Here is a 21516-nt window from a genome sequence, read left to right as displayed (position 1 = left end):
CTTCCCTATGTCCCCAAGAATTGGGGAGACATTAAATTCTGGACAAAAGCCCTAACTTTCATTTTCATAAAGCAATGATTTTTTATTCATATAGTTCTGAATGATTTAATGAGATGGACTCTTTAGAAGGTTTGGTTGCTTTGGGGAATAATAAAATGGAGGAATAATACAGGAATAAAAATGGTATCAAGGGAACTGTGATTCAGTACAGTACAAGTGCTTTCACCTGTAATACAGCTACAAACTACTTAAAATAATTTTAGATTGCTATTACCATTCCACATACCTACCTAGTATCAAATCCACGAACAACTGCACCCACTGATTTAGCTGCTCCTGCAGAAGCCAGGCCAGCAACTCCTCCTCCAATGATCAAGACCTAGAATGATACCATCATCATGCTTGGAGCATAAACTAAAACTAGAGCTGGTTAGAAAAGCAGCAGCAGCAGCATTATACTGCTTTTGCAACAGCAGATACACCTCATTAACCAGCAATTTAAACAAGTTACCTTTGTAACACAGAACCAAAAATGACTTCGGTAAAGCTGCCCTGTAAATGTAACTGTTTAAAAGCCGTAACTGCTAACTTCACTTATTTGAGAGCAGACTCATCTGTAGCTAACAGCTTATGTAAGTAAATACAGGTTTTCTACTTAATTTATCTTCTTTTTTTTCTCCTCTAATTCTTTTACTTTCATTTCTCTTCATCCCGAGCCACCTGCAATTCCAATCAAGCAATCCCTTCCATCACAGCCTTCAACACACCAGAAATCTCAACATCTCTGACTTTTCTTAACTGCTTCCTTGCCTTTCCCCATCTGGGAAGAAAAAACAAAAAAAAACCCTCCCATCCATGTATAGCTAGTCTGAAGTTTAAAACTAAGCAAGCTTACATAAAACTCAAATTATTCTATTATTAAAAAAAAAAAAAACCACACCAAAAAACAAACTACACTACAGGTAGTGAACAAAAATTGGTATGGGAATAACTATATGGGTTTCCAAAGTCTCTAGAACTAGCCCCAAGGCAGGAAAAAAGCCTTTAACACGGGTTCAGCAGTGGTTAGCTGTGCTCAGGAACTCACATATTCTTCTGCCACAGTATTTGTTTAATAGCACATACCTTCACTGGAGGAACTTTACCAGCAGCTATGATCTGACCCGTGAAAAATTGACCAAAGTGATTTGCTGCCAGTACCACAGCCTTGTAACTGTCAAGTAAGGACAAACACATATCAGTATTTTCCCAGGCTCAGCACGATTCCATTCATGACAGCAATCAAAAGGATGTACATTTGACCATAGCATGCATAGGATAAAGCAAGTTTAATATTTTAGTATTGAGCACAAGTTTAATAGTCTCTGTCTTTGTTCATATTTCTTGCTTTTTTTTAATCATGGAATGCATTTTCAGAGAGAATTATACTGGGTGTCCACAACTATTCACTCTCTCAAATAAAATTTTAAATGATTAATAAATGTTAACTTTGTCATCTTTGAAGCTACCTTCAAAGGCTGTAACCTGAGGCTTGTTTAGGGAAGGAAACGCAAACAAGCAATTGCAAAACCCAGGGAAATTTTGCAGTAAGCTCACTTAGGCAAGCAAGCACACATTCAAAAGAGATACCCAGATACCCTAACTCTGCAGAGCTATGTGGCTTAGGGCAAGTAGCTTAACCTTGCTGCTTCTTTTGCCCCATCTGCTTTTTAGCCATCCTAGAATGAGCAGCTGGACACCAAGTTAACATCAGTAGAGCTATCTGAAAACGCAGATTAACGTGCAGTTATGTCTTTTCTTAACAACAGTGCACATTTTCTTGTATTTTTACTAGCACTGTTGTGGTTCAACTCAACAGTCCCATTCCACTCTCTTTCCCATCCCTAACAGGGACATATGGAGGTCTGTATGCCGTAAAATCAGTTTTAATTTGGAATATAGCTTGTAGATTTTATACCTTTAAATAGTCTTATGATATTTTAGTAAAATTACACAGAATGAAAATACAGAGAAGCAACCAAACATTGATATATACTGCTGGTGTCCACAAAATAATCTGGCAGCCTTCTCCCAACAACATCAGATCCCAATGATAGACAATCTGTGTTCAACCTGTCTTAAGGATATCTTTGAGCCCACTCTGATCTAGTTCAGAACAAAGAGGCACTAGACAAAGCAGTCGAGGAATTAGAAGAATTGCCTTCAATTTTTGTTTGTTTGTTTATTTTTAAAAAGCTTTCTTCTGATCTGCTGCAAAGCTGACCATAAGAAACTTAAAAAGTTGTTTGGCACCTCCAACAGCTTCATCCTGCTTGAAACAGCTATATGAAAATAGAGATGCAGAATTGGTTTAGATATACCTAATATCAAAGTGCATAGCTTTTAATCCAGCTATACTTAATCAAGCTAGAGAAAAAAAAATAAAATGTAAGGTTCATACCCAGCAATGTTGGCCATGGAACTAAGTGCATCATAACCCTGAGCAATGGTGACCCGTGGAACCTGATCCTTAGCCAAGACAGTAGTCTTTTTTTCTGCAAGTTTTGTCAGGAGGTCTGGATTTTGTGCTGGGTAGATAAAACTAATCAGGGTAGCTGCTGTCTTAAAAAGATCTGCCTCATGTACACCTAGAGCCGAGTTATATATAGGAGCCCTCACCTGAAGAAAGGGAGAGGTTTCCAAATTAATCAGTAGAAGTAAATCAGTGCACACTCCACTTCCTTTCTCCCAGCTTGCTGTCTGTCTATTCCCATCCACAAAGTACACGAGGAAGGAGCATTTAGTTTACACAACTAAACTGAGTAACTGCACTCCTTAGCTGCAGTCCACATATTAGAATTAACTCTAGGCGGATGGGCGACAGAGCAGTAATAGTCAGCACACACTTTTAGAAAGTTCTGATGGCTTCTAACCAGCTTTACTGGCTTTTATGAGAGACAGCTGCCCCAAAACCAGCCATTCTCAGGCAAAATGATTACTGAACAGATGCGCCAATTAAACTCTACAGGCTAAGAATCACTAATTAGTTTGCAATGCACCATCAGACAGGGAATTTCAAGCATGAAGTCCAGAAGAAACCCATCTTGATCTGTAGTCATTTCTTTGGAATTTCTCACTTTTCTTCAAAAAGAAACCTACTTAAAAGGGTTGTTCACAAACTAGCACACAGAAATTCTGCGTTCAATCCTGACAGGATAACTCCATATAAAACATTTAAAAGGAAGCCTCAACATCAAGTTTAAGGTCTTTTTTTTTTTTTTTCCTTCAGGACTCTGCACAACCTAATACCTCTCAAGCAACTTTACTTTTAGTGGTCTTCCCAGACCAGCTACAACTCCTCTAGTTAGAAGTACTTTTGAAACACATTGCTGCTGTGAAGTTGTTGGATGTCTTATTGAGAAAAGTTAGAAACCCGCATCTTCAAAATTCCAAGCAACTTTCTCTGAAGAGTAACTTGGAGTTGTACGTTGCTACTCTTTGAGCGAAGGTTTCTTAGAGCAGGGATCCTGTCTGATTAGAGTCCGGAACTAGTCTACCTTGCTCTAGAAAACACAACTTCTCCAAGGTAGTTAAAAACTTGATAAGAAGTTATCCTCTTTTTTTTTTTTCAATGCTGCTATTTACTAGTTTATTACTGTAGGCACACATCTGAGCTATTAAAAAAAAAAAAAGACATACTAAAATTAAATCAGAACTTAGAATGGAAAATATGAATTTAAAGGAGCTTATTTACTGAACTTTCAGCAGACTATTCAAAAAGTTTGACCTATATGTTTCTGCAAAAAGAATGTGGTAGGAAATATATTAATAAAGCAATTATTTTGATAATCAGATCAGAAGCCAGGACTTCCTTGGTCCCCTGGATCTTTGCTCTGACTTCTCTGTAATGGTCATCAGAAAATTTGGAAGCTTCTCCAGCACAAGACTCCACTACAATATTGAAGCCTTGTTTAACCAAGGCTTGAACTCCAGCTGGTGATAGAGCCACTCTCTTCTCATTCTCAAATATCTCCTTGGGGACACCTACAGTCAGCTGTTTATAAGGAATTCCTGTAAGAGTGGCAGATAAGACAGCATTAGTTGCACTAAAGATTATTGAATTTATATTAACAGAACTCTTCAGTGTTGTACAGACACATGTAGACATGTCACACCAGCAATTCTCCCTCCTCAGTGTAGTTTACATTTCCTTAAATTACACCATCTTTCTAGAAATCCCTGTTCTCTCAGGCATCAGCAGGTCATCACAATCAGCCACACAAACAATAACAAGTGTTTGGTGCAGGTCATACCCATCTGAAATTATACAGTTCTGATTGTATAAATCAGAATACCAATTATACAATACACAGTGTTCTGGTGATAACACATTCTAACGGGGGTAAGAAGAATTTAAATCCCTCTCTGGTTACTTCAACTTTACTGTGAAGAAATAAACAAATGAGCTTGAACAGATGAACTGCATTTTAACTGAACATGTTTTAAATGTCTATCAAAACCAAATTACAGTTGTCTCAGATCACTATTAATGAGTGTACCACAAAAGTACACTGAAAGGCACAATTACATTGATAAGGTACTCTAAGAGTTGCAACAGAAATGAAAAATGTGAGTTCAGGAGTAGTTGAAGAATAATGGAATATCAGTCTACTAGTTTGTTCAATTATACTTCTCTTCAATGTTATCTCCTTGTCTTAACTTGTTCCAAGCTCTACTAAACAACACTAGAAAACTGCAGAAGATGTAATTTATCAGTTTTAGCTTAAGGTTTCAAATTACAAATATCTAACTTTGTTCATGTACAATTTGCAGGCTTCCAGTCTAATATCTGACAGTTAAACTTCTCTGATCCAATCAAGTGTTTAAATACATTATTTATAAATACACGGACTCAGGCAGAATAATAGTATATCAAACTACCACATTGATTCAATTACACTAGACAGCATGCAGTCCAGCAATCAGGCCCAGTTCTGCACCAACTTTAGCTGACGTCTATCCGCAACAGCTTTCACTGATATCTATCCAGAATTTAAACCTGGATTGTGACATTGATACATGAGAGACCTACACCATATATATATTAATGAAATATAACTTGAGCAGCCTAAGCAATCACTCATATTAAAGGTCAAGCAAACAAACAAAAAAAACCACCAAAAAAACCCACAACACAGCACCAAAAACCATAACCAAACACACAAAAAAAAAAGGATGAAAGGCTTCCTTTAAATTACAAATCTGCTTTTAATTTGGCCACCAATACTATGCATTTTGCTACAAAAATTCTACCAGACTAATAATGTGTTGCATGTTTTAGGAAGGCCTGCTCTTCACTTTTTTTTCCTGTTTGTTTTTTAAGATAGAAACAAGCAAAACAAAGCCAAAAACATACCACACTATAATAACTTTGAGGAATTGAATTATTTTGATATTTTTAAATTTAAATCTCTCTATGAAATAAAACTGGGACTGCAAGGTGCTTAAAATTGAACATCTGAAAATGTATTTTCAGAACATAAGTTGATAGTATCATGAGAGTTACTAATCTAAAACAATACAGAGTTGCTAAGAACTGGTACTTAAATATCTACCTGTACTTGTCAGTCGTCTCACCCATTTAAAAAAAACTAATGATTGAACACATCCAAAAAGAAGACAGAATGAAAGATGACCAAAGAAGTGCATTAATTCTAATTATTTTTACCTTTTTTAAATTTTATTTTAGCTTTCTCTTTGAAATTAAACTAATAAAATGGTAAGAAATAATTTGAGACCGCAAGTGGTTTTGTATTTAATATATTGGAGAACATTTAAAATTCATTAAATTACAACACAAAATCAAATTCAGAAAAACATGCTTTAAAGGAACACAAAGTCATAACAGGAGCAAGAATGTGCATCTAAAACAACAGACCCACAAAGGTAACAATGCTTTGCAGAGATTTGCTTCATCAGCATACACCACATCTAAGCATCACTGTGCAACTCAGGGCATCCCTATCACAGCAGCACTAGCCACTTGAAAGCTATGGTAACTGTTGCTGTCACTCATACAAATTACCCTCATCATTTGAGGAGAACTTTCCCCTCACCTCTTCTCCTAATTACTACACAATAAAGTCCTGCTTTTGGTTTTCATTAAACAAACTCAGTAGAAATGAGCTCTCTTGTCTTTTAAAAGCAGAAACAAAAGCTAAAAAATGAAATATGTTAGAATAACAGAGATGAATCATAATTTTAGAAAGGAAGTAGCTCCAGGACAGAAGGCAAAAAGCTTCTCAAGAAGAACTGAGAAAATAAAAACTGGAATACTACCTTCCCTTTCTCCTTTTAGAAGTTTTCGCAGTGCACAAATATAAAAGAAGGAAGGAATAAATTATATCATATAGGGAATAGAAGCCACCGAGGCGAGCTGCTCTGGAGACAGCCCAATCCACAGTGCAGTGGAAGATCTTGGCATACAGGGGGATTCCCTGAGGCAGGGAAACACCAGGGCAGCAGCAAGACCCACCAGGAGCCAGCAGCTCTCATGAGAGATGCTGACGAGGCCTCGGTGTTGCCAGAGCAACCGTGGCCACCCCCACACCTATAAAAAGCAGCCTATTCCACAAAATAATGCCTGGGAAGCGCAGATATATGTGTTACAGGAACTACTTGGGACAGCAGAAGACAAAGAAAAGGAAGTCAACTCTGTTGCGGAAATAGAAGATGCTGTAACTCCCTTTGTATGGGCAACTGAGAGACTTGGAAGAGCTAAATCTGCTGAACTGGTAAAAATAGAATTGAAGACAAGAGCTAAGCCAGTAAGATGAAAACAGTATCCTATAAAATTGGAGGCCTGTGTTGGATTGGAACCTTGTTGAGGATTTCTTGGCTGGGCGAAGGCATGTGAGCAATCCAGCCGTTAGGTGGGAACGAAGCATAAGTTTACAAAGTGCTGGAGCAGACAAGGACGCTGTGTCCTTGTACGCTGGGAAAAAGGAAGATAAGAAGAGCCTGACAAACAACACCTGGATGCTGAAGAATGAGATAAGTAACTGCTGGACACCTTGTGAAGAAGCTTGCACAGCCAATAGAGAATAAGATAGTGTCGCATGAACCGGGGTATTGTACCAATTAGAGTATTGTATAAGGCGTGTGCACAAGCGCATAAGGTATATAACTGTGTCAAACGTGGTAGTAAATGAACTTCACTTGATCACATTGGGCTGTGTGTGATGTCCCCTGTGGATCCTCCGCAACATTTGGCGCCCAAACAGGGACCCTCAGATCAGCACTTTATCGTCTCTAGGAGAATTTCTGGTGCAGCTCAACCGACGAGGGAGCGGAGGAGCCGGCCGAGAGTGTTCCTGCTGCCCCGGCAGGACGGCATGAGCTTCAGCTAAGCTGGGAAGCACGGCATGAGCTTCGGCTGAGCTGGGACACGCGTAAGTTTGAATCTCGCCCTGATAAGGTGAGCAGTCGGAGAAGGAGATGGGGTTGGACAAAGAGCAGGAAGCAGTCCTAAAGCTCCTTCGTAATTTTCTCTCTGAGAGAAGACTGAAATTCGATAATTCTGTGTTAAAGGGGTTACTTTTATGGGCCTGGAAGAAAGAACTTATCCCGAGTGTAAATGTCGCGTTTGAAGAAGCGACCTGGGATAATATAGGCAAGGCGCTGTGGGACGCTACTAGCTGCAGGGGGGGTAAGGTAAAGGAGATGAAAAAATATGCAGAGCACTGGAAGGTAATTCGAGACATGCTGGAGACAATGAGGGCGGACCGGCAGGCAGCCGCCGCTCTCTGCGCGGCGGTGACCTCCTCTGCTGCCTCCACGGCTGCCGCGTCAGCCTACCCCGCTGGAGTTGGGGGGACATTCTCTACACAGCTATCTCCACCCCTCCTAACATCCATCTCCGTTAACGCTGAGATGCCTGCACAGACACAGCCTTTGCCTATACCCAGCCAGGCCGTTGGTGCCGAAAAAATTCCCCCGTCTGTTACTCCGCAAGAAACAGGGGAATTAGGGGGGGGCCGATTGTCGCCCGACAGATCCGAAGCCGACAGAGTCGGGGGTGACTAATGCGGATAAACAGATTGCGGGGGACAGGGAACCATCTCCATCGGGTAGTGCGATGGAAGAGCTGAGGGAGGTGGTGAACCAACTACAAAAACTGACAGTACGGTCGGAAGAGCTCCTGAGGGAGGTGGTGAACCAGTTACAAAAACTGACGGTACGGTCGGAAGAACCAGAAGTGAGGGAGAAACGGTCATCCTCCCGAAAGGATGAACCGAGAGGGCAAGAGAGCGAAGATTCTCGCCGTATACCGGCCCCGCTTCCCCCTCCCGCCCCCTTCTCGCCACCCCCTCCGGCACCTCCCCCAGCCCCTCCCCTCCCGCCCCCTCCACCGCCCCCTCCCGCCCCCTTCTCACCGCCCTCTCCGGCGCTTCCCCCAGCCCCTCCCCTCCCTCCTCCCCTCCCTCCCCCCGTCCCTTTCCGCCCCCGCCCCCTCCGCCCACTTGCAGTGGCGCGTGTCAGCCGGCCATGGAGCGGCCGCCGCCAGCCGCGGCCGGCCCCCGGGCAGAACCATCCGCGCCCCCGCCCCCGCCCTTTCATCCATCCCGCCTCTCGGAACCAGAGACGGTGAAACCAACTGCGCCCGCGATAGACGCGGAGCCGCCTGCAGTAGCCGCTGCAGAAGAAAGGCAGAGACATTGGAGGGGAGTAATAAAAGATGCCATTATAGAAGGGACTATGCTCCAAGCATTCCCAGTTATTGCATTAAATGGACAGAAAAAATGGGAAGCGTTTGACTGGAAGGTCATTGAGAGATTAAGGAATGCTGTGAGTCAGTATGGAATTAAATCTGTGTTAGCTCAACAAATGCTGCAATTCATTTTTTCTTCTGATACGCTGATACCTCAAGATATTAAACAGCTAGCACATTTGGTTTTGGAGCCCGCCCAAATGTTAGTGTTTTTCCGGCAGTGGGAGACGTTCTGTGATCGGGAACGAGCAAAACCACGACAACAAACAGATCCCTTATGGGGAGTAACCACGCAGATGCTGATGGGTACTGGACCCTTCGCATCAGGGAATGCTCAGTTACAATGTATCACTGAGGTTCATCACCTATCACAGATCTTGGCGTATCAAGCTTTTCTTTCCATACCAGACAATATTCGAAACCATACTTTTACTCAGGTGAAACAGGAGCATAATGAACCTTTCGCACAGTTTATTAATAGACTGCATAGGGCAATCTATGACCACCCTGACATGACCGAGCAAATGAAAGAAAACATGTTCAAAATGCTCGCTTTCAAAAATGCTAATGAAAAGACACGCAAAGCATTGTGTAATTTGCCGAAAAATGCAGCCGTCGTTGATATGCTAGAATACATGGATCGAGCAGTGGACTCACAGAAAACAGCCTATGTTGTCGCAGCTCCACAAGGAGCTACAAAGAAGCACAGGGCCAGTAAGACACCCTTGGTCAAGTGTTTTAACTGTGGCAAATGTGGCCACATTAGGAGCAAATGTACAGCTTCTGCTAAGAAAGATGACAATACCACCAAGAATATAGGAAGAAGGGAAACTTTACACCGACCGCAAAGGCCCCTCGCGCGACAACACAAACGCAAGGGACCTGGGCTGCCAGCCCTCAGGCAGCCTCGCAACCACCAGATCCGCCACTGCAGGGAGCTCCGGAGTGGATGTGGAAACCGCAGTAGACATTACGTTGATGGACGCAGGGGTACACTTGGTGGATAGCAACATAAAGGGACCATTGGGGCTCGGGCTTAGTGCATTTGTGATGGGACGATCTTCAACAGCTCTAAAAGGAATTTTGGTAGTCCCAGGGCTTACTGATGCAGATTTTTGTGGGACTGTGAAAATTATGATTCATGTTTTAATCCCTCCTGTTTCTATTCCTAAAGGTACCAGAATAGCACAATTAGTTCCATTCAGGTCGTGTGTTCCAAACCCAGGTGAAGTACAACGTGGAGATGGTGGATTCAGGTCCACAGGGAAACCACAGGTATACCTTGCCATGGACATAACAAAAGGTAAACCAGAAAAGGTAGTGCAATTGGAAGGGCCTGACGGAGTTATCGTCAAGAAACTGATGACAATCGATACAGGAGCTGATGTTACGATTATTTCACGATATATTTGGCCTCCATCATGGCCATTGATCAATCCAAATTTTGGCATTGCAGGGATAGGGGGCACACAAGCCACCTTAGTAAGTCAGCTACCAATTACATTTGTGTTCCCCGACGGTGAAAATGTTACAACGCGTCCCTATGTCATGACTACCCCAACTGAATTGTTTGGCCTCATAGGCTGTGATTTATTGAGCCAAATGAAGGCAATGTTAGTGACCCATCCTTTTTAGGAGCAGTCACTGAGGGGCAGCCAATCCTGAAAATTAGCTGGAAAACAGATGAGCCTGTTTGGATTGATCAGTAGCCGCTAAATTCTGAAAAGCTGCTAAAAATACAAGAGTTAGTTAAGGACCAATTGAGAGCGGGACATGTTGTTCCTTCTACTAGTCCATGGAATACACCAATATTTACCATTCCCAAGAAAAACAAAAAGGGGGAAATGGAGACTGTTACATGATCTCAGAGCTGTGAATGCAGTGATGCACAGTATGGGAGCCCTGCAGCCAGGTTTGCCGTCTCCAGTTATGCTTCCAGAAGAATGGGATTTGTTAATTATAGATCTAAAGGACTGGTTTTTCACCATTCCCTTGCACCCAGATGACGCTGAACGGTTCACCTTTTCGGTACCGTCGATTAACAAGGCAGAGCCCTATAAGAGATACCATTGGGTCGTGTTACCGCAATGAATGCGCAATTCCCCCACGATGTGTCAGGTATATGTGGCCTGGGCATTAGAGCCTGTAAGAAAGCAGTTTCCTCAGTTACATTTTGATAGCGGGAAGGAACTTGCCACAGGATGAAATTTTAACTCAATTGCAGGACATCTTAAGCCATCGCGGAGTAATAATCGCTCCTGAAAAGGTGCAAAAGGCAGCACCTTGGAAGTATTTGAGGTGGCACATAGATGCTGGCAATGTTAGAAATTTCAACGGTACATGATGCCCAGAAGCTTGTGGGAGATATCCAGTGGGCGTGGAATCTTTGCGGTATCACTAATGACGATATGGACCCTCTGGTAGAACTCTTGGGTATGAGCGCACATGCAGATGAGAAACGGGAAATGACAGAGCTGACCAATTGGTTGCAGCGGCATGGGAGCCTCCTCCAGGGAATTGTTTTCAACAAGCATGGCAATCACATGCGTTCTTGCACCAACCTGCTAGGATGTTAGCAAAGCAATTTGACTTACCACTCACTGATGCACAAGGTATCGTTAAAGCATGCCCCGATTGTCAAAAGGAAGGGCTGGGCTTGGGCTGCGGGGTTAACCCACGAGGTCTTTTGCCATTGCAGTTGTGGCAAATGGATGTCACCCATGTCACGTGGTTTGGTGCAAAGCGTTATGTGCATGTGTGTATTGATACCTATTCTGCTGCCATGTGGGCCATGGTACAAAGTGCAGAAAAGGCCTTACATATTGAATGACATCTTCACGCTTCTTTTGCAGTGCTGGGTGTGCCTAAAGAAATTAAGACGGACAACGGCCCAGCCTATGGTCCTACACGATTTGCTCAATTTTGTAATTTGTGGGGAATTCACCATGGTACGGGTATTCCACATCTTCCCACAGGACAGGCTATTGTCGAACGGGCCAACAAACCTTAAAGAGCATGCTGCAAAAACAAAAGGGGGGAACCCAGGGCTTACTCCCAGAGGAACGATTGGCCAAAGCCTTATTTGTGCTAAATTATCTTAAATTGACAGGTGATCACAAAGACCCACCAATGGTAGTGCATCATGCTCTTTTACAGGCGGAAAGGACGCAACAAAGTACAGGAATCAGGGTAATGTATAAGGACCCAGAATCCGGGAAATGGTGCGGACCAGCAGAAGTAAAACTTACTGGGAGAGGGTATATGTGTCTGCTTACAGATCGAGGCCTTCGCTGGATCCCGGCTAAGTGGGTCAAGCCATGGCTTCGCACTGATGCTGGACCCGGAATCGTCCCAGCGGCAACTGGGACGGCACCGGCGGGTGCTGGAGCCACTGATCCCACAGATTCTGACTAATAGAGTATTACACTTTAGAGGACTAGCGGACATTGAGTCCTTCAGGGAGGTTTTTAGAACAGCGTGCCTTATTGTATATAGAACTTGCTTTAGGTAAAAAGTGTGCTAAGCATAATTTGATTAAACATAGTGTGATTATGGGAAGACAGTGTGGGGTAAACGTAAAAGTTAGTTAAAGCCAAAATTAGGGGTAAGGTCTATTTCCATTAATAACCTGGGAACGAGGTTGATTGTGTTTCCACAGATACAGGCCCACGACGGACTCCTGTTGAATTTGCACGACCATCATCATCTGGAGCATCATAGATGGTGTGGCAATATGAATACCATCTCAGTCGAAAACTAATGTATAGGTCACCTTGGCTAACATGACAGGTCAAGATTCTCTGTGCACCGCAACCGCATCATAAAGCCCATGAACCAATAGACAAGATGGCTATGACTCGTGCAGCGCGCCTGGCCAGCGAGCGCATGTGTCATAGATTGCAACCGAGGTGGACTTTTGGCACCTGCTGGCCACGTGTGCTGAAACCCGTTCCTCTGCAAATGTATAAATACCGGGATTTTCCGAAGAGCATCGGGCTGGTGTACGGTGAGGCCATCGTTGCCTCTGTGGGGACGCCCACGGAAAGCTGGCACCTACCGATTGCTGGGCTGAGTTCGCGGAGCAAGATGGCACAAGAATGTATGGATGGTTCATCTTCCTCATAGTCCTCATGGTCTGGGTCATTAGGGGTAACGGGTTGGCTCAAAGAATGATGGGCATTATTGTAGTTATTGTGATTTTAGCTATTGTAATAATTTTACCTTGTTCAGCTTGTTAAGGAAAAATGGCATCCCAAGTTATTAAGCAAGCCTGGATTGCTCAAAAACAAAAAGGGGGAATTGTTGAGGATTTCTTGGCTGGGCGAGGGCATGTGAGCAATCCAGCCGTTAGGTGGGAACGAAGCATAAGTTTACAAAGTGCTGGAGCAGACAAGGACGCTGTGTCCTTGTACGCTGGGAAAAAGGAAGATAAGAAGAGCCTGACAAACAACTCCTGGATGCTGAAGAATGAGATAAGTAACTGCTGGACACCTCGTGAAGAAGCTTGCACAGCCAATAGAGGATAAGATAGTGTCGCGTGAACCGGGGTATTGTACCAATTAGAGTATTGTATAAGGCGCGTGCACAAGCACATAAGATATATAACTGTGTCAAACATGGTAGTAAATGAACTTCACTTGATCACATTGGGCTGTGTGTGATGTCCCCTGTGGATCCTCCGCAACAGAACCTATCATAAACAACTTCCCCAAGTATGGACTGTTGCTAGAGTGCCAGTCAGAATATAACACTCCAGTTCTATCTGTTAAAAAGCCACATTCACAGGAATACAGATTAGTACAAGATCTAAGAGATATCAACCAAATAGTAGTGGATGTCCATCCAGTGGTACCTAATCCCTATACCTTGCTAACGACTATTATTGATTCTAATGTTTATTTTACAGTACTGGACTTGAAGGATACTTTCTTCTGCATCCCTATAGAAGAACAAAGTCAGAAACTGTTTGCTTTTGAATGGGAAAGTCCCTCAACAGGATGAAAGATGTAGTTATGCTGGACAGTGCTTCCCCAAGGATTCAAGAATAGCCCCACGATTTTTGGTAACATACTTTGAAAGAACTGGAGCAGTGGCAAGGTAAGGAAGCTAATGTTACCTTGTTACAGTACGTAGATGACATACTGCTGGGGGCAGACACGGCTGAGGAATGCAAAAAAATCAACCATAAGTTTATTAAACTTTTTGGGGAAAGCAGGATATAGAGTGTCACAGAAAAAGGTGCAAGTCTTTCAGACAACTGTGACTTATTTAGGATTTGAGATATCCCGGGGAGAGAGGAAGTTAGGAATCGAAAGAAAGGAAGCAATATGTTCAAATTGCACCTCCTAGCTCAAAAAGAGAAATTCGAGCATTTCTGGGAATGGCTGGATGGTGTCGCTTGTGGATTCCTAATTTCAGATTACTGGCTAAACCCCCGTATGAAGCCGTTAAGGGGCCAGGGGAGCTATTAGAATGGACTCCAGATTGTAGAAAAGGATTTGATGCAATAAAAATTGCTCTCATGAGTGCTCCGGCTTTAGGCCTTCCGAATCTGACGAAGCCTTTTGAACTCTATGTGCATGAAAGGGAACATCAGGCACTGGGAATACTGGTGCAGACTTTGGGAAGTTGGAAAAGGCCAGTAGCTTACTTTTCAAAACAACTAGATAAAGTAAGATCCAGGTGGCCAGGATGCCTAAGGGCAGTGGCAGCTGCTGTATTGTTGATACAGGAGGCACAAAAGCTGACCTTGGGACAGAAAATTACCGTCTATGTGCTGCATGCTGTTACAGCAGTGTTAGAACAGAAAGGACATCATTGGCTGTCCCTGAGCAGAATGGTACAGTACCAAGCAATACTGCTCAAACAAGAAGACATAATAATGAAAGTATCTAGTGCCTTAAATCCAGCATCTCTGCTACCCCTACACTAAAGAGAAGAACTGATGCGTGACTGCTTGCAAACTATTGAGCAGGTATATTCCAGCCATGCAGACCTGAAAGATGTCCCTTTATGAGATCCTGATTGGGAACTGTTCACCAATGGAAGCAGTTTTGTCATCAATGGGGAACGGAAAGCTGGATATGCTGTCATTACTCTGGAAGAAGAGATAGAGGCAACGTCGCTGCCAGTGAACACTTCTGCTCAGAAGGCTGAACTAATTGCATTAACCCGAGCTTTAGAGATTTCGGAAGGAAAGTGGGCCAACATCTATACTGACTCAAAGTATGCCTTTGGAATAATACATGCACATGGTGCAATTTGGAAAGAGAGAAGATTATTATCACTACAAGGAAATCCTATAAAATATAGCAAAGAAATTTTGAGATTACTCAAAGCAGTCAATAAACCAAAGGAAGTGGCAGTAATACATTGCAGAGCACACCAATCTGGACAGACTGATATAATCAAAGGAAATCGAAAGGCCGATGAGACTGCAAAAAGAGCCGCTTCATTTACAAACATTGCAACCTTAGTTCCTGAAAGAGCTTTTAATGTTCATGTCCCTGAATATACAGAGAAAGAAGATAAATTGGCTGAATTTCTAAAATGTATTAAGACTCCTGAAAGATGGTGGAAAACTTCAGATGGACAATGTATAGTCACCCCTCAAATAATGAGGGAACTTATGAAAAGAACACATGATACCACTCATATGGGAGCTGAGGCCCTGGCAGAAATGGTGAGAACATATGCAATAGGCATTAACATGCTAAAAATTGCTAAAGGTATTACACAAGGTTGTGAAATTTGTTTGAAGAATAATCCCAAAATTCAAAAAAGACCCTTACCAGGAGAGGTAAGAAGAGGTTTTATACCTGGGAATTACTGCCAAATTGATTTCTCTGAATTACCAAAGTGTAAAGGATATAAATATTTATTAGTAATTGTTGATACCTTTTCAGGTTGGCCAGAAGCTTTCCCATGTCGCACCAACAAAGCCAGGGAGGTACTAAAAGTGCTTTTGAAAGAAATAATACCTAGGTTTGGAGTTCCCAAAGGACTTTCTTCAGATAGGGGACCCCATTTTGTAGCAGAAATCATACAGGAAATTTCTAAATTCTTACAGATAAAATGGGATTTACACACTCCATGGAGACCACAGTCTAGTGGGAAAGTAGAAAGAATGAATCAAACAATTAAACAACAAACTAGAAAATTATGTCAGGAAACTCAGATAAAATGGATTGAAGTCTTGCCTCTGGCATTACTTAGAATCAGAATAACACCTAGGACAAAAGAGAACATTAGTCCATTTGAAATATTATATGGAAGGCTTTATGTTACAAATTTGACAGGAAAAGATAGTCAGATGCACCTGAAAGGAGAACAGATCTTGGGGGATTATTTAATATCTTTGGGCAAAGTCATTAACTCTCTCCATAGATACATCCAGGATAAAGTTCCTGTGCCTTTGGATTCACCAGTATACCCCTTCAAGCCGGGAGACTCGGTATATCTGTGGATGTGGAAAGACGAACCACTCGCGGAGAAGTGGAGAGGACCCTATCAAGCGCTACTGACTACAAACACTGCAGTGAAGCTCCAGGGAGTTGAATCCTGAATTCACTCTACAAGGCTAAAGAAGATACCATCCCCCTTGTGGACTTCCACGTCAGAAGAACCTTTAAAATTGAAACTAAAGAAAACCCAATATTAAGTTACAGTATAGTATTCTTGCAGAAACAATAATGAAGTTGCTAGTTGTAAATATTTTGATAATTTGGGTGAAGAATAATAATCCTCAATTTCTGTTGCCACAATGGGATAAAAATTGCAATATTTGGGAACTCTTGGCCAGAGAAGTCACCAACATGTCCACCTTCTGTTTAGGATCGGGAAATTCGGTTGGGAAATGTATAGTTCTTGCCCAATTGGGATGCCAACCCCATTAGAAATATTGAAAAATGATACTATGTTGAGTATTTGGATTCAAAATGACATATAGTAATTTGTACAATATGGTAAGAACTACTAAAATTAAAGAAAGGGGAATGCTGAGAGTAAAGGTATGAGGAACTCTACCTGCAAGACATTGCGCTACTTTAGTGAATTGTTCTTCAAAGTGTGACAATCCAATGCAATTGCAACCCCCTTTAGCATATAATGAAACAGAAAATGTAAGTTATGCTTGGGCCCACACTCAACTACCTCTGGGATGGTTTTTACTTTGCGGGTGACTAGCCTATACTTATGTCCCATCCAAAATCACTGGAGGCCCTTGCTCAACTGGGAGATTAGCCCCACTGCTCCTAAACAAGTAGGATTTGAAAATTGAGGAAAGGCAAAAAAGAACAACTCATCAATTGCCTGAAGATTGTGACTCCCAAGTTACTCTTTACAGCGCAAGTGAAATAACAGCTGCAGCAATATTAACACCCAGAGTAGGAGTCGCCGTGAATTATCATACCCTAAAAGAATTGCTTGTGCTTTGGTCAAAGACATTAATTATATATCACAAGCTCTGACGGCTCTTGAAACAGAAATGACCCAGATTAAAGAGGCAACCCTAGAGAACCAGGCAGCTATAGCTTATCTATTACTAAGACATAATCATGCCTGTGAGGAATTTAAGGGACTGTGCTGTTTTAATCTTTGTGATAATTCACAATTGGTGGAGAAAAAGATACAGCGACTGAAAGAATCAGCCTCTGATTTTTCAGAACGAGAAGGACTGGACTTTTCGTGGTTGACTTCATGGCTCCCAACTATGAGTTGGTTAAAGACAATTGTTTGTGTTTATCCTGTTGTTTATAGTTCTGATTTTGATAACTTGTATAATACAGTGCATGCCATTATGTAGACCAAGAATTTACAAAGGAATGCTGTAAGAATTAGGATGGATATTAAATACTATCATAAGTCTCAAAGAGGGAAAAACTGATGTCAGATATAGAAAATCCTGTTTTAAATTAAGTTAGTTAATCATTTTCAACTGCAAACAATTTTAATAATACCTAGAGAAGTAGCCAACATCATTCTGACCCTTTCTATTCTTCCTGATTGATGATACGTCCCTCTTGGCAGGAAAACAAACCACTGATCCGACAGAGCGACTTAGCGGTCAAAGTGAGGGGGGGATACCTCCCCAAACGACCACCCAAGACCACCCAAGACCCCCACACATGCAGAGAAGACATTTGATGTGTCATGATTATATAAACCTATGCATATGCATTACATAGATTGAATATGTACTAGGTAAGAGTAGTTTAATAAATTATACGCAATTGTTACTGTATAAAAGAGACACACCTGATGAACCTGGTGTGTTTGATTTGTGGAAAGTCCACTGAGCACCTAGGCCTGAATAAAAAGCAATATCTCTCCTGAATGTGTGAGATTGGTTTATCCGGGTAACAAATCTGCTTTTAGGACAACACCATTATTGATGTATTATAAACAAGTCACAGGCCAATCAATACAGGTCACTTGTGAATCACTTCGTGAGTCACCAAGGCGAGTTGCTCTAGAGACAGCTCTGGAGATAGCCCAATCCGCAGTGCAGTGGAAGATCTTGGCGTACAGGGGGGTTCCCTGAAGCAGGGAAACACCAGGGCAGCAGCAAGACCCACCAGGAGCCAGCAGCTCTCATGAGAGATGCTGACAAGGTTGGGGCGTTGCCAAAGCAACTCTGGCCACCCCACACCTATAAAAAGCAGCCTATCACAGAGCAGGGTGTGTCAGCCAAGGTGTGGTGTATCAGCTTGTGCAGAAGGGCATGCAGGAAGGGTGTTGTCACCCTACCAGCTCTAAGAGGTGAGTTCAATGGGCCATCATCACCCTCCCAGAAGGAGCTCAGTGATGGTATCCACCCAGCAAAAAGCTATGTCCTTTGCACTCACCAGAATGGATGTGGCTACCCAGACAGAGTGAACTCCCACAAAAACATACAGCCATCCAAGTCTCAGGCTGCAGGGCATCCCAGAGCCTTTCACTAGTAATGGATGGCAGTAGTGAGAACAGCTGTGAGGTGTTGGCTTTGTGTGGCAAGGTTTTGGTAGCGGGGGGGATTACAGGGGTGGCTTCTGTAAGAAGCTACTGGAAGCTTCCCCTGTGTTCGAGAGAGCCCATAGCAGCCGGCTCTAAGACGGACCCGCCGCCGGCCAAGGCCAAGCCACTTAGCGACAGTGGTAGCGCCTCTGTGATAACATTTTTAAGAAGGAAAAAAAAAAGTTGGGACGGAGAGAAACAGCTGCCGGAGAGAGGAGTGAGAACATGTAAGAGAAACAACCCTGCAGACACCAAGGTCAGTGAAGAAGGAGGGGGAGGAGATGCTCCAGGCGCCAGAGCAGAGATTCCCCTGCAGCCCGTGGTGAAGACCATGGTGAGGCAGGCTGTCCCCCTGCAGTCCATGGAGGTCCATGGTGCAGCAGATATCCACCTGCAGCCCATGGAGGACCCCACACCGGAGCAGGTGGGTTCCCAAAGGAGGCTGTGACCCTGTGGGAACCCAGAGCTAGAGCAGGCTCCTGGCAGGACCTGCGGATCTGTGGAGAGAGGAGCCCACGGAGCAGGTTTTCTGGCAGGACTTGTGACCCCGTGGGGGACCCGCGCTGGAGCAGTGTGCTCCTGAAAGACTGCACACTGTGGAAAGGACCCATGCTGGAGCAGTTCATGAAGAACTGCAGCCCGTGGGAAGGACCCATGTTGGAGAAGTTCGTGGAGGACTGTCTCCCGTGGGTGGGACCCCACCCTGGAGCAGGGGATGAGTGTGATGAGCCCTCCCCCTGAGGAGGATGAAGCGGCAGAAAATAACGTGTGATGACCGTAAACCCCCATCCCCGTCCCCCTGTGCCGCTGGGGGGGTTTGGTAGAGAAATCCGGGAGTGAAGTTGCGCCCAGGAAGAAGGGAGGGGTGGAGGGAAGGTGTTCTGAGATTTGGTTTTATTTCTCATTACCTTACTCTGGTTCATTTGTAATAAATTGAGTTAATTTTCCCCAAACTGAGTCTGGTTTGCCCGTGACAGTAATTGGTGAATGATCTCTCCTGTCCTTATCTCAACCCGAAAGCTTTTTGTTATATTTTTCTCTCTCCTGTCCAGCTGAGGATGGGGGAGTGATAGAACGGCTTTGGTGGGCACCTGGCATCCAGCCAGGGTTAACCCATCACAGGTGTAAAGGAAAGATACCCCTTCAAGGATGAAGTTACATGTCACCAAGGCAAGTGGACCACCATGGAGAGAGGTATCCAGTACCTGAGGGAATTAGCTGTGCTGGAGGTGATTTATAATGATCCAGAAAATGCGCAGTCACCCACAGATCCAGATGAAGTCCAATGCACACAACCGATGTGGCGGAAGTTTCTACGAAGTGCACCACCAACCTATGCCAACTCATTGGCAGTAATGTCCTGGAAAGAAGGCTATGGACAAACGGTGGACAAATTGGCTGTCCAACTCCGGCAATACGAAGGAAGTCTCTCTTCCTCCCTACAGGCCTGTGTCTCGGCTGTAGAGGAATTGTCCCGAGAGTTCCAGCAATTCAAAGTGGATATGTCCTCCTCCTCACCTGTACAGGCCCACATTGCAGTTATTGGGAGTAAGCGTTCCTCTGCCCAAGAGAGAGAAGAGAGAAAGTACACACAACGGGCTAACCTGTGGTTTTACCTGCGTGACCATGGAGAGGACATGAGGAAGTAGGATGGAAAACCTACCTCAGTCCTGGATGCACGGGTACAGGAGTTGCAAGAAAAAGCAACCAGAAAAGAGGATTCTTCTTGGAAAACTGCTGCACCAGTTTCCCGTGAGCAGACCCCCAGACGCAGTAGATGCGCTGATCTCATTTCTGATCCTCTTGAAGGGACTTCTGATTCACGTGTGCAAAAAGTGAGTAACGGATATTCTAACCAGGATTAGAGGGGCCCTGCCTCCAGCCAGGTGGAGGAGAGGGACAACCGAGTCTACTGGATGGTGTGGATTCAATGGCCTGGCACATCAGACCCACAGGAATATAAGGCTCTAGTAGACACTGGTGCACAATGCACCCTAATGCCATCAAGTTATAAAGGGGCAGAACCCATCTGTATCTCTGGTGTGACAGGGGGATCCCAAGAGTTAACCGTATTGGAAGCTGAAATAAGTCTAACTGGGAATGAGTGGCATAAACACCCCATTGCTAACTGGCCCAGAGGCCCCGTGCATCCTTGGTATAGATTATCTCAGGAGGGGGTATTTCAAGGACCCAAAAGGGTACCGTTGGGCCTTTGGTATAGCTGCATTGGAGATGGAGGAGATTGAACAGCTGTCTACCCTGCCTGGTCTCTCTCAAGACCCTTCAGCTGTGGGGTTGCTGAAGGCTGAAGAACAACAGGTGCCAATTGCTACCACGACAGTGCACCAGCAGCAATATCGCACCAACTGAGACTCCCTGATCCCCATCCATAAGCTGATTTGCCAATTGGAGACCCAAGGAGTGATCAGCAAGACTCACTCACCCTTTAATAGTCCCATATGGCCCGTGCGGAAATCTAATGGGGAATGGAGACTAACAGTAGATTATCGTGGGCTGAATGAAGTCACGCCACCGCTGAGCGCTGCTGTGCCAGATATGTTAGAACTTCAATATGAACTAGAGTCAAAGGCAGCTAAGTGGTATGCCACAATTGACATTGCTAATGCATTTTTCTCCATTCCTTTGGCAGCGGAGTGCAGGCCACAGTTTGCTTTCACTTGGAGGTGTGTCCAGTACACATGGAATCGACTGCCCCAGGGGTGGAAACACAGCCCCACCATTTGCCATGGACTGATCCAGGCTGCACTGGAAAA

General features: G+C 43.7%; 1 protein-coding gene across 1 annotated transcript in view; it reads right to left on the bottom strand.

Annotated features, from left to right (window-relative positions):
- The window catches only part of LOC138683390 (NAD(P) transhydrogenase, mitochondrial-like), a 38336-nt gene extending 35377 nt beyond the window's left edge, over positions 1–2959 (bottom strand). The window contains 4 exon segments of the mRNA XM_069775103.1: positions 291–379; positions 1126–1213; positions 2441–2743; positions 2922–2959. Of these exon segments, the coding sequence (XP_069631204.1) occupies positions 291–379; positions 1126–1213; positions 2441–2743; positions 2922–2959 (518 nt within the window).
- Positions 2960–21516: the final 18557 nt, after the last annotated feature.

The sequence above is a fragment of the Haliaeetus albicilla genome, chromosome W (genome assembly GCF_947461875.1).
Source record: "Haliaeetus albicilla chromosome W, bHalAlb1.1, whole genome shotgun sequence".
Classification (NCBI taxonomy): Eukaryota; Metazoa; Chordata; class Aves; order Accipitriformes; family Accipitridae; genus Haliaeetus; species Haliaeetus albicilla.
This window is presented reverse-complemented; position numbering and strand designations above follow the sequence as displayed.